Source organism: Bombina bombina, chromosome 1 (genome assembly GCF_027579735.1).
Source record: "Bombina bombina isolate aBomBom1 chromosome 1, aBomBom1.pri, whole genome shotgun sequence".
NCBI classification, from domain to species: domain Eukaryota; kingdom Metazoa; phylum Chordata; class Amphibia; order Anura; family Bombinatoridae; genus Bombina; species Bombina bombina.
Genome location: NC_069499.1, coordinates 493,272,035 through 493,284,459, shown reverse-complemented (window position 1 = coordinate 493,284,459; position 12,425 = coordinate 493,272,035). Strand labels below are relative to the sequence as shown.

Here is a 12,425-nt window from a genome sequence, read left to right as displayed (position 1 = left end):
TGATTAAAAACAGGGGCACTTTAATTCATCAATATTTTCATTTCACTCCTGTTGTAAAAAAAAACTTACCTTTTAATCTTCACAGCAGCTCCAGCTTCCTCCACCTGTTTCAAAGCCTCTTCCTGGGTCTAAAATGAGGTATCTGGCTTCCTCCAATCACAGCAGTGAATCAGACACTGAATCCCCCGGGGGGGAATCTGTGATTGGAGGATGACCTATCAATCATTTCTGACATCAGAAATGGCTTGTGAGACCGGAGAAAGCTGCAGCTGCTGTGAAGTTTAAAAGGTAAGTTTTTTGTCACAACAGGAGTGAAATGTAAATTTTGATGAATTAAAGTGCCCCTGTTTTTAATCAAAGTTTTAAAAACCGGGCACTTAAACATCAAAATTTACATTCACTTTAACACAATTCTTTTCTTTGTTTCAGAACTTGCAACTTTCTAGTTTACTCCTATTAACTTCTTTGTTCTCTGGGTATCTTTATTTAAAAAAAAAAAAAAAAAAAAAGCAGGAATGTAAGCTAATGAGCTGGCCCATATTCTGTTCAGCACCTGGGAAGCACTTGCTGATTGTTTGCTAAATGTAGCTACTAAACTGCAAGCGCTACCCAGGGTGCTGAATCATGAAAGAAAAAAAATTTGTTCAGTATCTCTTTAAACTGAATGTCCATTTTGATGCTAAAGTGCCCGGTTTTTAAACATTCGATTAAAAATGGGAGCACTTTAATTCATCATAATTTACATTTCACTCCTGTTGAGAAAAAAACTTACCTTTTTAATCTTCACAGCAGCTCCAGCTTCCTCCGGTTGTTGCAAGCCATTTCTGACATCAGAAATGATGGATAGGTCATCCTCCAATCACGGCTTCCCCCCCCTGGGGGAATCAGTGTCTGATTAAACGCCGTAATTGGCGGAAGCCGGATTCCTCATTTTTGAGCTAGGAAGAGGCTTTGCAACGGGTGGAGGAAGCTGGAGCTGCTGTCAATGTAAATTTTGATGAATTAAAGTGCCCCTGTTTTTAATCAAATTTTTAAAAACCGGGCACTTTAGCATCAAAATTTACATTCACTTTAATGTGTCTAAAATTGTAAGCTTTTTGATTTGTTTTCTATGTTCTCATTGAGTGCTAATACATTTATTCAGTTATGAGTCCTGATCTTATGCTGAGTTTTGATGATATTGGAAGCCAGGCTTCTGCTTACTTGCACCTTAGGTTACTATTCATGAAAGTGTCAGTTTATTGCCATTAAATTTGTTTCTCAACTCTTATTTATTTATTTAGTAATTTATTTAGTCATTCATTCATCCATTATTACTGATAATGCAGCTCAGTTTTTTCTAAAGTGTTATATGAAAGCAAATCACCATAGTTTTAAACATTTTAAAATCATACAACATCTTTCTTATAAGTCTCTCTTTTTTTGTAGAAATGTTTCGGTTACCAACAGTTCTTCGCCAGGTGAGACCTGTATCTAGAGCTTTAGCGCCTCATCTGACCCGGGCCTATGCTAAAGATGTTAAATTTGGGGCTGAGGCAAGAGCTCTTATGCTTCAAGGAGTTGATCTTCTGGCAGATGCAGTAGCTGTAACAATGGGACCCAAGGTTAGCATTCTACAAATCATGCTGTGCTATGTTTCTGTATCTCTATATGTGTTAAAGGGACAGTCAACACCAGAATTTTTGTTGTTTAAAAAGATAGATAATCCATTTATTACTCATTCCCCAGTTTTGCAAAACCAACACTGTTATATTAATACACTTTTTACTTCTGTGACTAACTTGTATCCAAACATCTTCTGACCGCCCCTTATCACATGACTTTTAGTTATTATCTATTGACTTGCATTTTAGCCAATTAGTGCAGTGTCTACCACTAGCCATGAGCGTGATCACAATGCTATCTATATGGCCTACATGAGCTAGCTCTCCCCTGCTGTTAAAAGTAAATAAAATAGAGGCGGCCTTCAAGGGCTTAGAAAGTATCATATGAGCCTTCCTAGGTTTGCTTTCAACTAGAATACCAAGAGAACAAAGCAAAATTGTTGATAAAAGTAAATTGGAAAGTTGTTTAAAATTACATGCCCTATTTGAAATATTTAAGGTTTTTTTTTTTTTTTTTTTCTGGACTTGACTGTCCCTTTAACAGAAACAAATTCCCATTGTAAATTACTTTTATAACACCTTTTGTGTTTCATGTAAACATTCTTGATCACATTTTCAAAAGAAAAAATTGCTATCTACCCATTTTTAGCAAACAATATTTCTAGTTAGTCATAGCTAGTTCTTTTGGTACCCCTTTAAATTATGTTGTCCTTGACCTTGCATGACCTTTTCAAAATTGTTTTCACTAACAGTAATTCAGTGAAGGCCACTGACCTGCTTATATTTTGCATCTGAAACTTAAAGGAATAGTCTAGTCAAAATAAAACTTATGATTCAGAGCATGCAATATTAAGCAACTTACTAATTTACTCCTGTTATCAATTTTTCTTCCTTCTCTTGGTATCTTTTTATTTCAATGTAATCTTAGGAGCCGACCCATTTTTGGTTCAGAAACTGGGTAGCGCTTGCTGATTGGTAGCTACATTTAGATACCAATCAGGAAGCGCTACCCAGGTGCTGAACGAAAAATGGTCGAGCTCCTATGCTTACATTCCTGCTTTTTCAAATAGATACCAAAAGAACAAAGACAAAATAATAGGAGTAAATTAGAAAGTTGACAAATTACATGCTCCATCTGAATCATGAAGTTTAATTTTGACTAGACTATTCCTTTTTAAGTCTTAACATTGCAACAATATTCTTAAAATACAGTTAAATGACCCCAAGCTACTGTGTGTTAAACACCCGCAAAGGGTTTAAACACTCAATAGAAATACTTCTTGTGACTCACAAAGCACTGCTGGTCCTGAGCAGAATACACTGATCCATCCCGCAGCACTAGTTCAGTGTTCATCTAATGCTGTGGTTTGGATCAGCTGTGTTTTCCACTCCGGACTAGCTGTGCTCTGCAAGTCCCTAGTGGTATTTCTACTGTTAAATCTCGTTGTGGCGTTGGACACGGTAGTCTAGGCTTGATTGGTTTTAGAATTACATGCTCTAATAGATTACGTTGTGTAACTTGATCATAATGGCTCTTTAATACATCCCTTTCTTTTGGGGTGAAAGCCCTTCAGAGTTTAACAAGTGAACAGTTTATGTAACTGCACTTTTCAATATGTTCAGTTTTTTTTTTTTTCTTATGCTTTGTCAAGTGCATATTAGACACATAATCGCATTAGGTAGCCATATCCAATGTGAGTAGTATTAGATTAATTAAGGCTCTAGTACAGTTGAGAGACTAAATAAATCAGTATCTAGAAACCATCTAATCTACTTTAACGCTAGAAAATAATGCACCACATCAGATGTTCTCTAATTTTAAATAACAAGCTTAGCATCTGGTAAGTTTAGAATGTTCTAAATAAGTGTACAGTAGTACTGTTGTCATTGCTGTCTGACTCTTCTATTGGCTCTGGTGATCATACGTTAACGCTGCAAGTGATGTGTAATATCGCTTGTAATCTACTATCGTCAGCTGTCTATGCACATCATTTCTCTTTCAAAAGACATGAAATCCCAGAACTCAATTTGAATGATTCAGATGGAGGTTTTACTTTCTCTTGGTGTCCTTTGTATCCTAGGTAAGCGCAGGCATTTTAGTAATAAAAAGCAGCAGTGTTTGTAAACCTTAGTAAGTAAATGTATTTGGTTCGAAAAACAGCTATTCAGGAGCAAAAAACAAACATCACTGTGATCCAAACACAACTGCTATCATATTTTTTCTTTTATCAGAAACAGTTATATTAAGAAAGTATAATTTTAGAGACACAACTTACTCTTGTGTCAGTTTAATTTTTTTGTTTGGTCTCCTGGGGACTTTAATTCTATTAATGTAATGTGAGGTCAGATACATGTGGGGATTTGCATATAAAGGGACAGTATACACAAATGTTCATATAACTGCATGTAATAGACACTAATATAAAGAAAATGTGCACAGCTACTGATATAAAAATACATTATAAAACCTTTTAACAACTTAGAAGCTCCAAATAGGCTGAGAAAGCAGGAAGAGCAGACACTACCCCTCCCCTGCATATGAAAAGACCCATTAAACAAATATGGGCGCAAGCAGGAATCTGTAGACATCAGTATACATTTAAAACATTGGGGCTTGGTTGGGAGTCTGAAAATCAGCACAACGTGCTTTAAAAATAAGCAGAACTATACATTTTTTCAAAAAACTCTCCCAAATGGGCTATGTAAATAGATAATGTACAAAACATTTATGCAAAGAAAAATCTAGTGAACAGCTTCCCTTTAAGTTAATTAAGAGAAGGCATTTATGGCACCTTTTGGAAGTGAACCCATATTATTCTTTTTCTTTCATGATTCAAATAGAGCATGTAATTCTAAGCAACTTTATCATGTACTTCTATGATCAAATTTTCTTAGTTCTTTTGGTATCTATTTGAAAAAGTAGGAATGTAAACATATGAGCCTGCCTATTTTTGGTTAAGGACCCTGGATAGCGCTTGCTTGATTAGTGGGTACATTTAGCCACCAATCAGCAAGCGATGCCCAGTTTCTGAACCAAAGATGTAAGCTTAAATTCCTGCTTTTTTGAATAAAGATAGCAAGAGAATGAAGAATTGATAATAGGAGTAAATTAGAAAGTTGCTTAAAATTGCATGTTCTATCTGGATCATAGGAAAAAAAAATTTGGTTCAGTATCCCTTTAAGCTTCAGGAGATGGTTTGAATGTCAGTCATTTTGTTGACTTTCATCTTGATTCTGATACTCTATCTACATGCCCTTTGGAAGGCTTATGGACAGCAGTATGATTTTTATTTCATAAACGAACAATTTATGTTGTGCACTGCCTGCACCAGTAAATGAGCCTCAACATTGTTGTCTGCTAAAATATATAAATGAGCTCAATAGCATTGTAAACAGTGTCACATTGTGTAAGATTTGTGCCAACAAGCTTTAATGGAACATTAAACTATATAATGGTGTAGACTATCACCAATTTCTTTCTAATGACACAGTGAGTCCATGGATCATCAATTACTTTTGGGATTATCACTCCTGGCCAGCAGGATAAGGCAAAGAGCACCACAGCAGAGCTGTTGAGCATCACTTCCCTACCCACAACCCCCAGTCATTCTCTTTGCTTCTACTGTAAGGAGGAGGTGAAGTAATTAGGTGTCTAATAAATATTCTTCTATCGAAGATATATATATATATATATATATATATATATATATATATATATATATATATATATATATATATATATATATATATATATATATATATATATATATATATATATATATATATATATATATATATATATATATATATATATATATATATATATATATATATATATATATATATATATATATATATATATATATATATATATATTTTTTTTTTTTTTTTAAGTCAGAGCAGACTTGCTCTTCCATCAGTCTGGGTATAGCCGTACTCAATGTTAGTCTCTTCAGGAGGGCAGTGGTGGCTTTAAAGCAGCTAGGAACTTGTGAGGTGGGCCTTGCTGACCTGATATTGTGCTGCCCTGGTACAGAAAGCCTGAGTAAGTTTACTCTGTCTTTCTTTGTTTCACAGGTCTCTGTTAGGCAGGATATCTTAGGCAGGACGCAGGCACTTAATGTGACTTAAAGACTATGGAGGTCATTGATGCTGTTTATTTCAGTACTTGTGAAATATATGGATATCTGAGATTGATTGTTATCAAATAACACAGTTGGCAAGGACGTTTAATTTTTTTTTTTCCCCTTTATGAAGTCTGGCTCCTAGCTTAGGCATCGGATCTGTAAGGGTGGGGAGTAATTGCTTGTGCCTTTGTGTGTTGTAGGCGGCACTTTGTCATATTTTTTTCGGTCCTAGAGGTTCCGACAGTAATTTTAGAGATGCTTAGGGTTATTGTGTGTCGCGTAGCTGTTTAGTTGCGCGCTATTACTACGGGTTGTTTTTTTCCCCGCCCTCTTCTCTACTGTATGACGGGTAAGTGCAATTTTCTTCCGTTCGGCATGTGTCTGAACAGGGACACGCCTTCCTTGTGGTTCTCCGTCAGAATGGAGCTATTTGCCGCAAACGTGATGCGCTTTTTTTTTTTTTTTTTTTTTTATATACTAGGAACTGTGCACTCTTATTTATCTACTGTGTTTCTGGGGGGGACAGCCAGGGGGACACGGTCCTGGGTATTCTGCTATAATCTGGTAGCTTTGAGATCGCTACAGATTGACTTTTTATATTTAACGTCCTTCAACCCTTATATTTGTGCAATAAAATTGTTGTCCTCTAATGTTGGGGGTAAGATTGTATTCTCAGCCCAATAAGGTTGGTGAGGCTGCTCTTAGTTTTTAAGTGTTTTTTCAACGGTTATGCATCAGTACATACCCTCCCTGAGGTATATATGTTTTTATAATCTTAAAGGGACAGTATCATTTTAGAAGTTTTTAAATAATTTTAATTCCTAAAATTATTTTTAGCCCCATATTCTGTAGGATAGTTGTTGTCCACTAAGGTTAGTGAGGCTGCTCTTTTTTTTTTTTTTTTTTTTTTTCCCCAACTTTTATGCATCAGGACATATCTCCCTGAGGTTTATATGTGTCTATAATCTTAAAGTGACAGTTTCACTTTAGATGTGGTGGTTTTTTTTTTTTTTTTTTTTTTTTTTAAATTTAATTTTAGCCTCATGTCTCGCTGGATGATGCTGTCTAGGCTGTGCCACAGCTTTCTCCTCAAGTCCCAAGCCTTTGTATGGCGACGCATGCAGTGCCTTGCGGCTCCTGTCAAACTCCTGGAGGAGTTATTTGCTTGCAGATTGTCTGCCCAGGTATCTTCGGGTATCTGTGGCATTTTCTGTTTTTCCTATTTTATAGGGAAATCGCAAGAGAAAATGTAACACATCGGTAAGATTTCTGCTCCGCTTGCTGCTACGCATATTAGCCCTTCTTATAGCCGGATAAGGAGGATAGTTGGTAGCATCAGAGGGTTTAAACTCTGATTAGGACAGTATATAATTCCTTCATCTGATACTGAAGTAGTTCTCTTCAGTTTCAAGCCTAAAAGCCTTTGTGTATTGTTTGTCAGGGGTTGGCTACTGGATAGACCTCGGCTCCATGTCGTTGTCGATCCTCAGAATCTAGCAAATTTAATGCTAGGATTCAATTGTAAAAATTTGTTCTGTCTTTGACAGTGCGAGGAGAAAATTTCTTGGGTGTCAAGGATTCCTTTTCCCTATCTCCTGTCAGCTTTAAAAGGACATTATACACTTTTTTTTTTTTTTTTTTAAATCTTTGCATAAATGTTTTGTAGATCTATTTTTTTTAGAGCCCATAAAGTGGGGGATTTTTTTTGTTTTTTGCTTATTTTTAAATAACATTGCTCTGATTTTCAGACTCCTAACCAATCCCCAAAGTTTTGAGAATACTGTCAGCTACCTACTCCAGCTTGCTCCTGTTTGTGTATAGGGTCTTTTCCTATGCAAAAGAGGGGGGGGAGTGTCTTATTTCTCACTTGCAGTGGGCTTTCCAATTACATTTTCAACAGAGCTAAACCGAGAGCTTCTAAATAAGGTGGTTTTTTTTTTTTTTTTTTTTTTTTTTTTTTTTTTTTTTTTTACAACCGTTTTCTACTGGATTTTTATATCGGTATCTGCATCTTATTCTTTATAATAGTGTCTATTACATTCAGTTTATATGAAAATGAGTGTATACTGTCCCTTTATGCTCTGTCTTTTTTTTTAAATTTCGTTGGCTGCATAAAATAGGGATCATGGCGATCCTGTTTAAGAGATCTTAAATCCATATAAAGGATATATGCTCTTTTATGGTTAGACACCCATTTGTCTTCCAAACAAGTGCAGTTCAAGTCATCTTGGATACCCAGTTAGTTTGGGATCAGGGGGAAGTAGTTCTAGAAAGCCGCAGCTAACTCATTCAGCATGTAGAGTTTGTCCCCAAGCCAGGATCGTATACTGTGGGGAGCAGTCTGTTTACTCATGCCTGGATAATGAGATGTCCTTGAGGGCTGTAGATATGCATTCCAGGGTTACAAATTTGGAATCAACTCCTTTCCCCTGGAGCTGGTTCCACCTTTTATGATTATCTGTGGATCAGTTAAGAAGAGAGGCGTTCCTGATATATGTTCAGGATCTTTCTCCCTGGGTGTATTTGTTCCTGTTCCAGTGGGAACAAGGTTTAGTTTATTTGCCATACTGTTGGTTTAAAGAGAGACAAAAAGTTTCTTCTTGACAAAGTATGGGTCGCAGTAAATGTCTAGCGAAGTTTCTCAGACGGTTCTCTGGTGGATAGCTAAGCCACCTAGTAACCAGAGGGTTGGGAGTTTGAATGCAGCTGTTTTTTTCCCTCTCTTTGCACTATAAATTGCAATAGAGTACTGCTCTTTTAGATGGAGACTAATCGCTTTATTCTTTCCTGGTGCTAGAGGGTCAGTTTATATCGACCTTAGGTTCTCATTCAATTTTCTCAGTTTTTCTGAGTTGTTGGGGTTTTTTTGTGGTTTTTTTTTTTTTTTTGCTTTTTTTAGTTATGGGTCAGCATTGGCCTGTAATCGTCCGGGATTGCAGGGGCTCCCTCCTGGATGTCCTTTTGGTTCGGGCGTGATCTGTTTATAGGCATGATCTCATTTGGAGGTTTTTGTTGTCTTTCATTAGTTCCACGATGGAAGTGGAGCTGGGAAGGAGCTCCTTTTTTTTTTTTTTTTTTTTTTTTTTTTTTTTTCTCTCTAGCTACAAGGGTAGTGTGCTTAGGGATGTTTCCCTGTCTATGTAATTCTGTCTGATGGAGGTCAGAAAAGCCGAAAGCCTTCCTATGTATAGAGGTGATTGGTTTAAGGGTGGTTCTAGGCACAGCATTCCTTTGCTTGAATCTGTTTGAGAATGCTGCTGCAGTTGTGCAGGCTCAGACATTGGAATGAGGATTGTCTGAATTGTTTCAGATAATCTGGTTCAGTTGTCAGAGGTCTCTTCCTGTTTGTTGTTTTTTTTTTTTTTTTTTTTTTTTGTTTTTTTGTGGATCATTGGTCTCAGGACTCTTGCTTAGGAGTCATTCCTGGGCACTTGGATCCGCGGCACTATCCAGTTTTCTCGGGTTCCAGTCGGTAATATAGCCTCTGTGGTTTAAATCTTCCTCCATGGAGGATTTCTGAGTTTTCCTAGTCTAGGGAGTGTTTCTAATTTTTTCGGTGGACAAGGTTACTGTCTATCTGCCTCACTCATTTCTGGGGGAAGTTAATTCTGAGCATCCAGAATTAGTTCTGATGGGGTCTCAAGTCACCAAATCCCCAAGTATGGGTTCAGGTCTAGAGATTCTCAAGCCTTTCTAATAGATGCTCTGGCAGTTCCTTGGAACTTCAGGTTGTTGTATTTTCTCAGTTCTCCTTTCGTGAATCATCGTTCGGATCAGTGGCTGGGAGCTTTGGTTTTCTCCTATCTCCTGTGTGGCCTCGCAGTGTCTGGTCGACGAACCAAATATCGTTTTTTTTCTGTTAAGCTCTCCAGTGGCTCAGAGGGCCAGGCCCCACAGAGCAGATCTAGGAGTCCCAGGATCAATCCCGGGTATGACGGAAATTAAATTTTTAACAGCTGACTGCCTGGAGATTGAGAGCTTGGTTTAGCTCAATGACTCAAGCATGTAAGCCTATCTCTGAAGGATTTCTATAAGAAAGGACAGGATCCAAGGAGCATTTTTTTTTTTTTTTTTTTTTTTTTTCTTCTTCTCTCCTACAGGTAAACCTTGAGAAGGGGTTATCTGTTAGTACCCGCATGGGTCAGATTGCTGATCCTTTCATTCGGTTGCTCGAGATTTTCAATCCTTTTATCAGGTCCTGGTTCGATTCCGGACTGGTTTTAGGTTAGTTGCTCCCTTGGAGCCTTATCCTTGTTCTCAAAGCTTGTCTTCAAGGCTCCGTTTGAACATAGACATTCCATAGATATTTTAAAGTTTTGTTTTTTTTGTTCTGCTTGGAGGGTTTCTGAATTCTCAGCTTGGAAGTGTTCCCCCCCCCCCCACCCTTATCTCGTATGTCAGACAGATATGGCAGTTCTTCGTACCAGGTTTTGTTTTTTTTCATAAGGTTGTTTGACAGATGTTAATCAAAAACTTGTGGTTCTTTCTCTCTGTACTAATGCTTCTCATAAGAATGTCTGTTACACAACTTGGTTGTTGTGCAGACTATTAGATTTTATCTACAGGTTGGACTTTGTCAGTATTCTTGAATAGTTATAACGGCTAGAAAGCTTATGCCACTTCTTTTGCTCTGGTTGAGAAGTGTTCTTCGTAGGGCTTCTGAGAGTATTGGACAGCTGCTTCCTTAGAGATTTAAAGCTCTCTGCTAGGCAGTAATTTTTCTTTTTGGGCCTTCAAGGAGGCCTCTGTGAGCAGATTTGATTTGTAAGGCGGCAACTTGGCTTTTTTTTTTTTTTTTTCCTCACTTTTTTTTTCTGAATTCTATAGATTATTTTGCATCGATTGAGGTTTCTTCTGGGAGAAAGGGTCTTCAAGCTGGTGCCTTCTGCTTAGCTTACCTGTCTTGTCCCTCCCGTATCATCTGTGTCCTCTAGCTTGGGTATTGATTCCCAACAGTAATTGATGATGATCTGTGGACTCGGTGTCATTAGAAAGAAAACAAAATTTGTTTACCTGATAAATTTATTTCTTGACACGGCCCTCTCTGTTTTTTAGACAGGATTGTTTTATATAAACCTTCTGCACCTTGTGTATTTCCTTTCCTTTTTCCTTCGGTTGAATGACTGGGGTTTGTGGCTAGGAAAGTGATTAACAGCTCTGCTGTGGTGCCCTTTGCCTCCTCCTGCTGGCCAGGAGTGATATTCCCAACAGTAATTGATGATGATCCCTGGACTCACTGTGTCAAGAAAAAGAAATCGATCAGTTTAAACATAAATTTTGTTTTTATTAACTCTGCGTCCCTCTTAGATGTTGTATTTTAGTTAATGAACTCCAAATGCAATCTGTAGTTGTGGACACACCTCACCAAGCCCTCCTCTGTATGAAGTATTGTTTCTTATCGTTAATGCATTTATTTCCTTGGTATGTATGTGTGTTTATTTTTTTATCATCCCTCCTTTTTAGGGAAGAAATGTAGTTATTGAACAAAGTTGGGGGAGTCCTAAAGTAACCAAAGATGGTGTAACTGTTGCAAAAGCAATTGACCTTAAAGACAAATACAAAAATATTGGCGCCAGGCTAGTTCAAGATGTAGCCAACAATACAAATGAAGAAGCTGGAGATGGTACTACCACAGCGACTGTTCTTGCACGATCTATTGCTAAAGAGGGTTTTGACAAAATCAGTAAAGGTGCAAACCCAATAGAAATTAGAAGAGGTAAGTGTTTTACTTTTTGTTTAGCAACAGCGTTCACGGTTTTGTTTCCTAAACCATAATGTGTCATGCCAACTTGTTTTTATTTTACCTCTCAATAGGTGTTATGCTGGCTGTAGATACAGTTATTGCTGAATTAAAGAAGCAGTCAAAACCTGTTACCACGCCAGAAGAGATTGCTCAGGTAATATTAATTAAGAACTGGTTGTTTGTGGGTGTTAATACTTCATACTCAGTCATTTTAGATGAATACTGCTTTTTTGTTTAATTTTCTTTAAAGCCCCTTGAGACGCCATACAGGACAAGCAATGTACCCTGTATGGCAGCTGTGTTCTGGGATGTTACAACACAGGTTTTGCAAACAGCTGTGAGACCGCTCTTTCCCAAAATAGAATACGGTGTGCCACTGCTAAGTGGGTTAATTTAGTCCCAAGGAAACACCTTGACTTATACTACATAGGCTAATTCCTTGGAGAGCTGTGGGCAGTTAAAATACTCAACCAAATAGCGAACTACAAAATAAATGGCCAATATAAATTGCTTTAAAGCACAACCAAATAAAATCCAAATGACCTGGTCAAACTTATGTATGCTAATAAAATGTAACTTTTAAAATGTATACTACTAAAAAATGAATCTGCAAAAACGATAAACTAAAAGTACAGAGCCCTATGGCTTGTCTATTAAAAACACTGCACTCTTCTTAATAGTATATGTAAAGATCTTGGAATATATACTAAAGGAGCTAGCATGTATATTCATAGAATATTTTTTTTTTTTTTTTTTTTTTTTTTTGGTATAGTATCCCCTTTTATGGGATTTCCACAATAGTATGTAAATGGAAAGATTAATAATTCACCTCCCACTTATCCTCATTACATTGTTACAGGATTCCAACAGAATGTTTTCTTTCCATATAATTGCCTAAAATATAGTGAGCGTATTTAAAGTGAATGTCAATTTTGATGCTAAAGTGCCCGG

General features: G+C 37.0%; 1 protein-coding gene across 1 annotated transcript in view; it reads left to right on the top strand.

The window, feature by feature from the left end:
- Nucleotides 1-12,425, top strand: part of HSPD1 (heat shock protein family D (Hsp60) member 1) — a 37,150-nt gene that overhangs the window by 561 nt on the left and 24,164 nt on the right. Inside the window, exons 2-4 of the mRNA XM_053698561.1 lie at nt 1,429-1,604; nt 11,195-11,447; nt 11,546-11,628. Coding sequence (XP_053554536.1) covers nt 1,431-1,604; nt 11,195-11,447; nt 11,546-11,628 — 510 coding nt within the window. The 5' untranslated portion in view covers nt 1,429-1,430. The remainder of the gene's footprint in view (nt 1-1,428; nt 1,605-11,194; nt 11,448-11,545; nt 11,629-12,425) is intronic.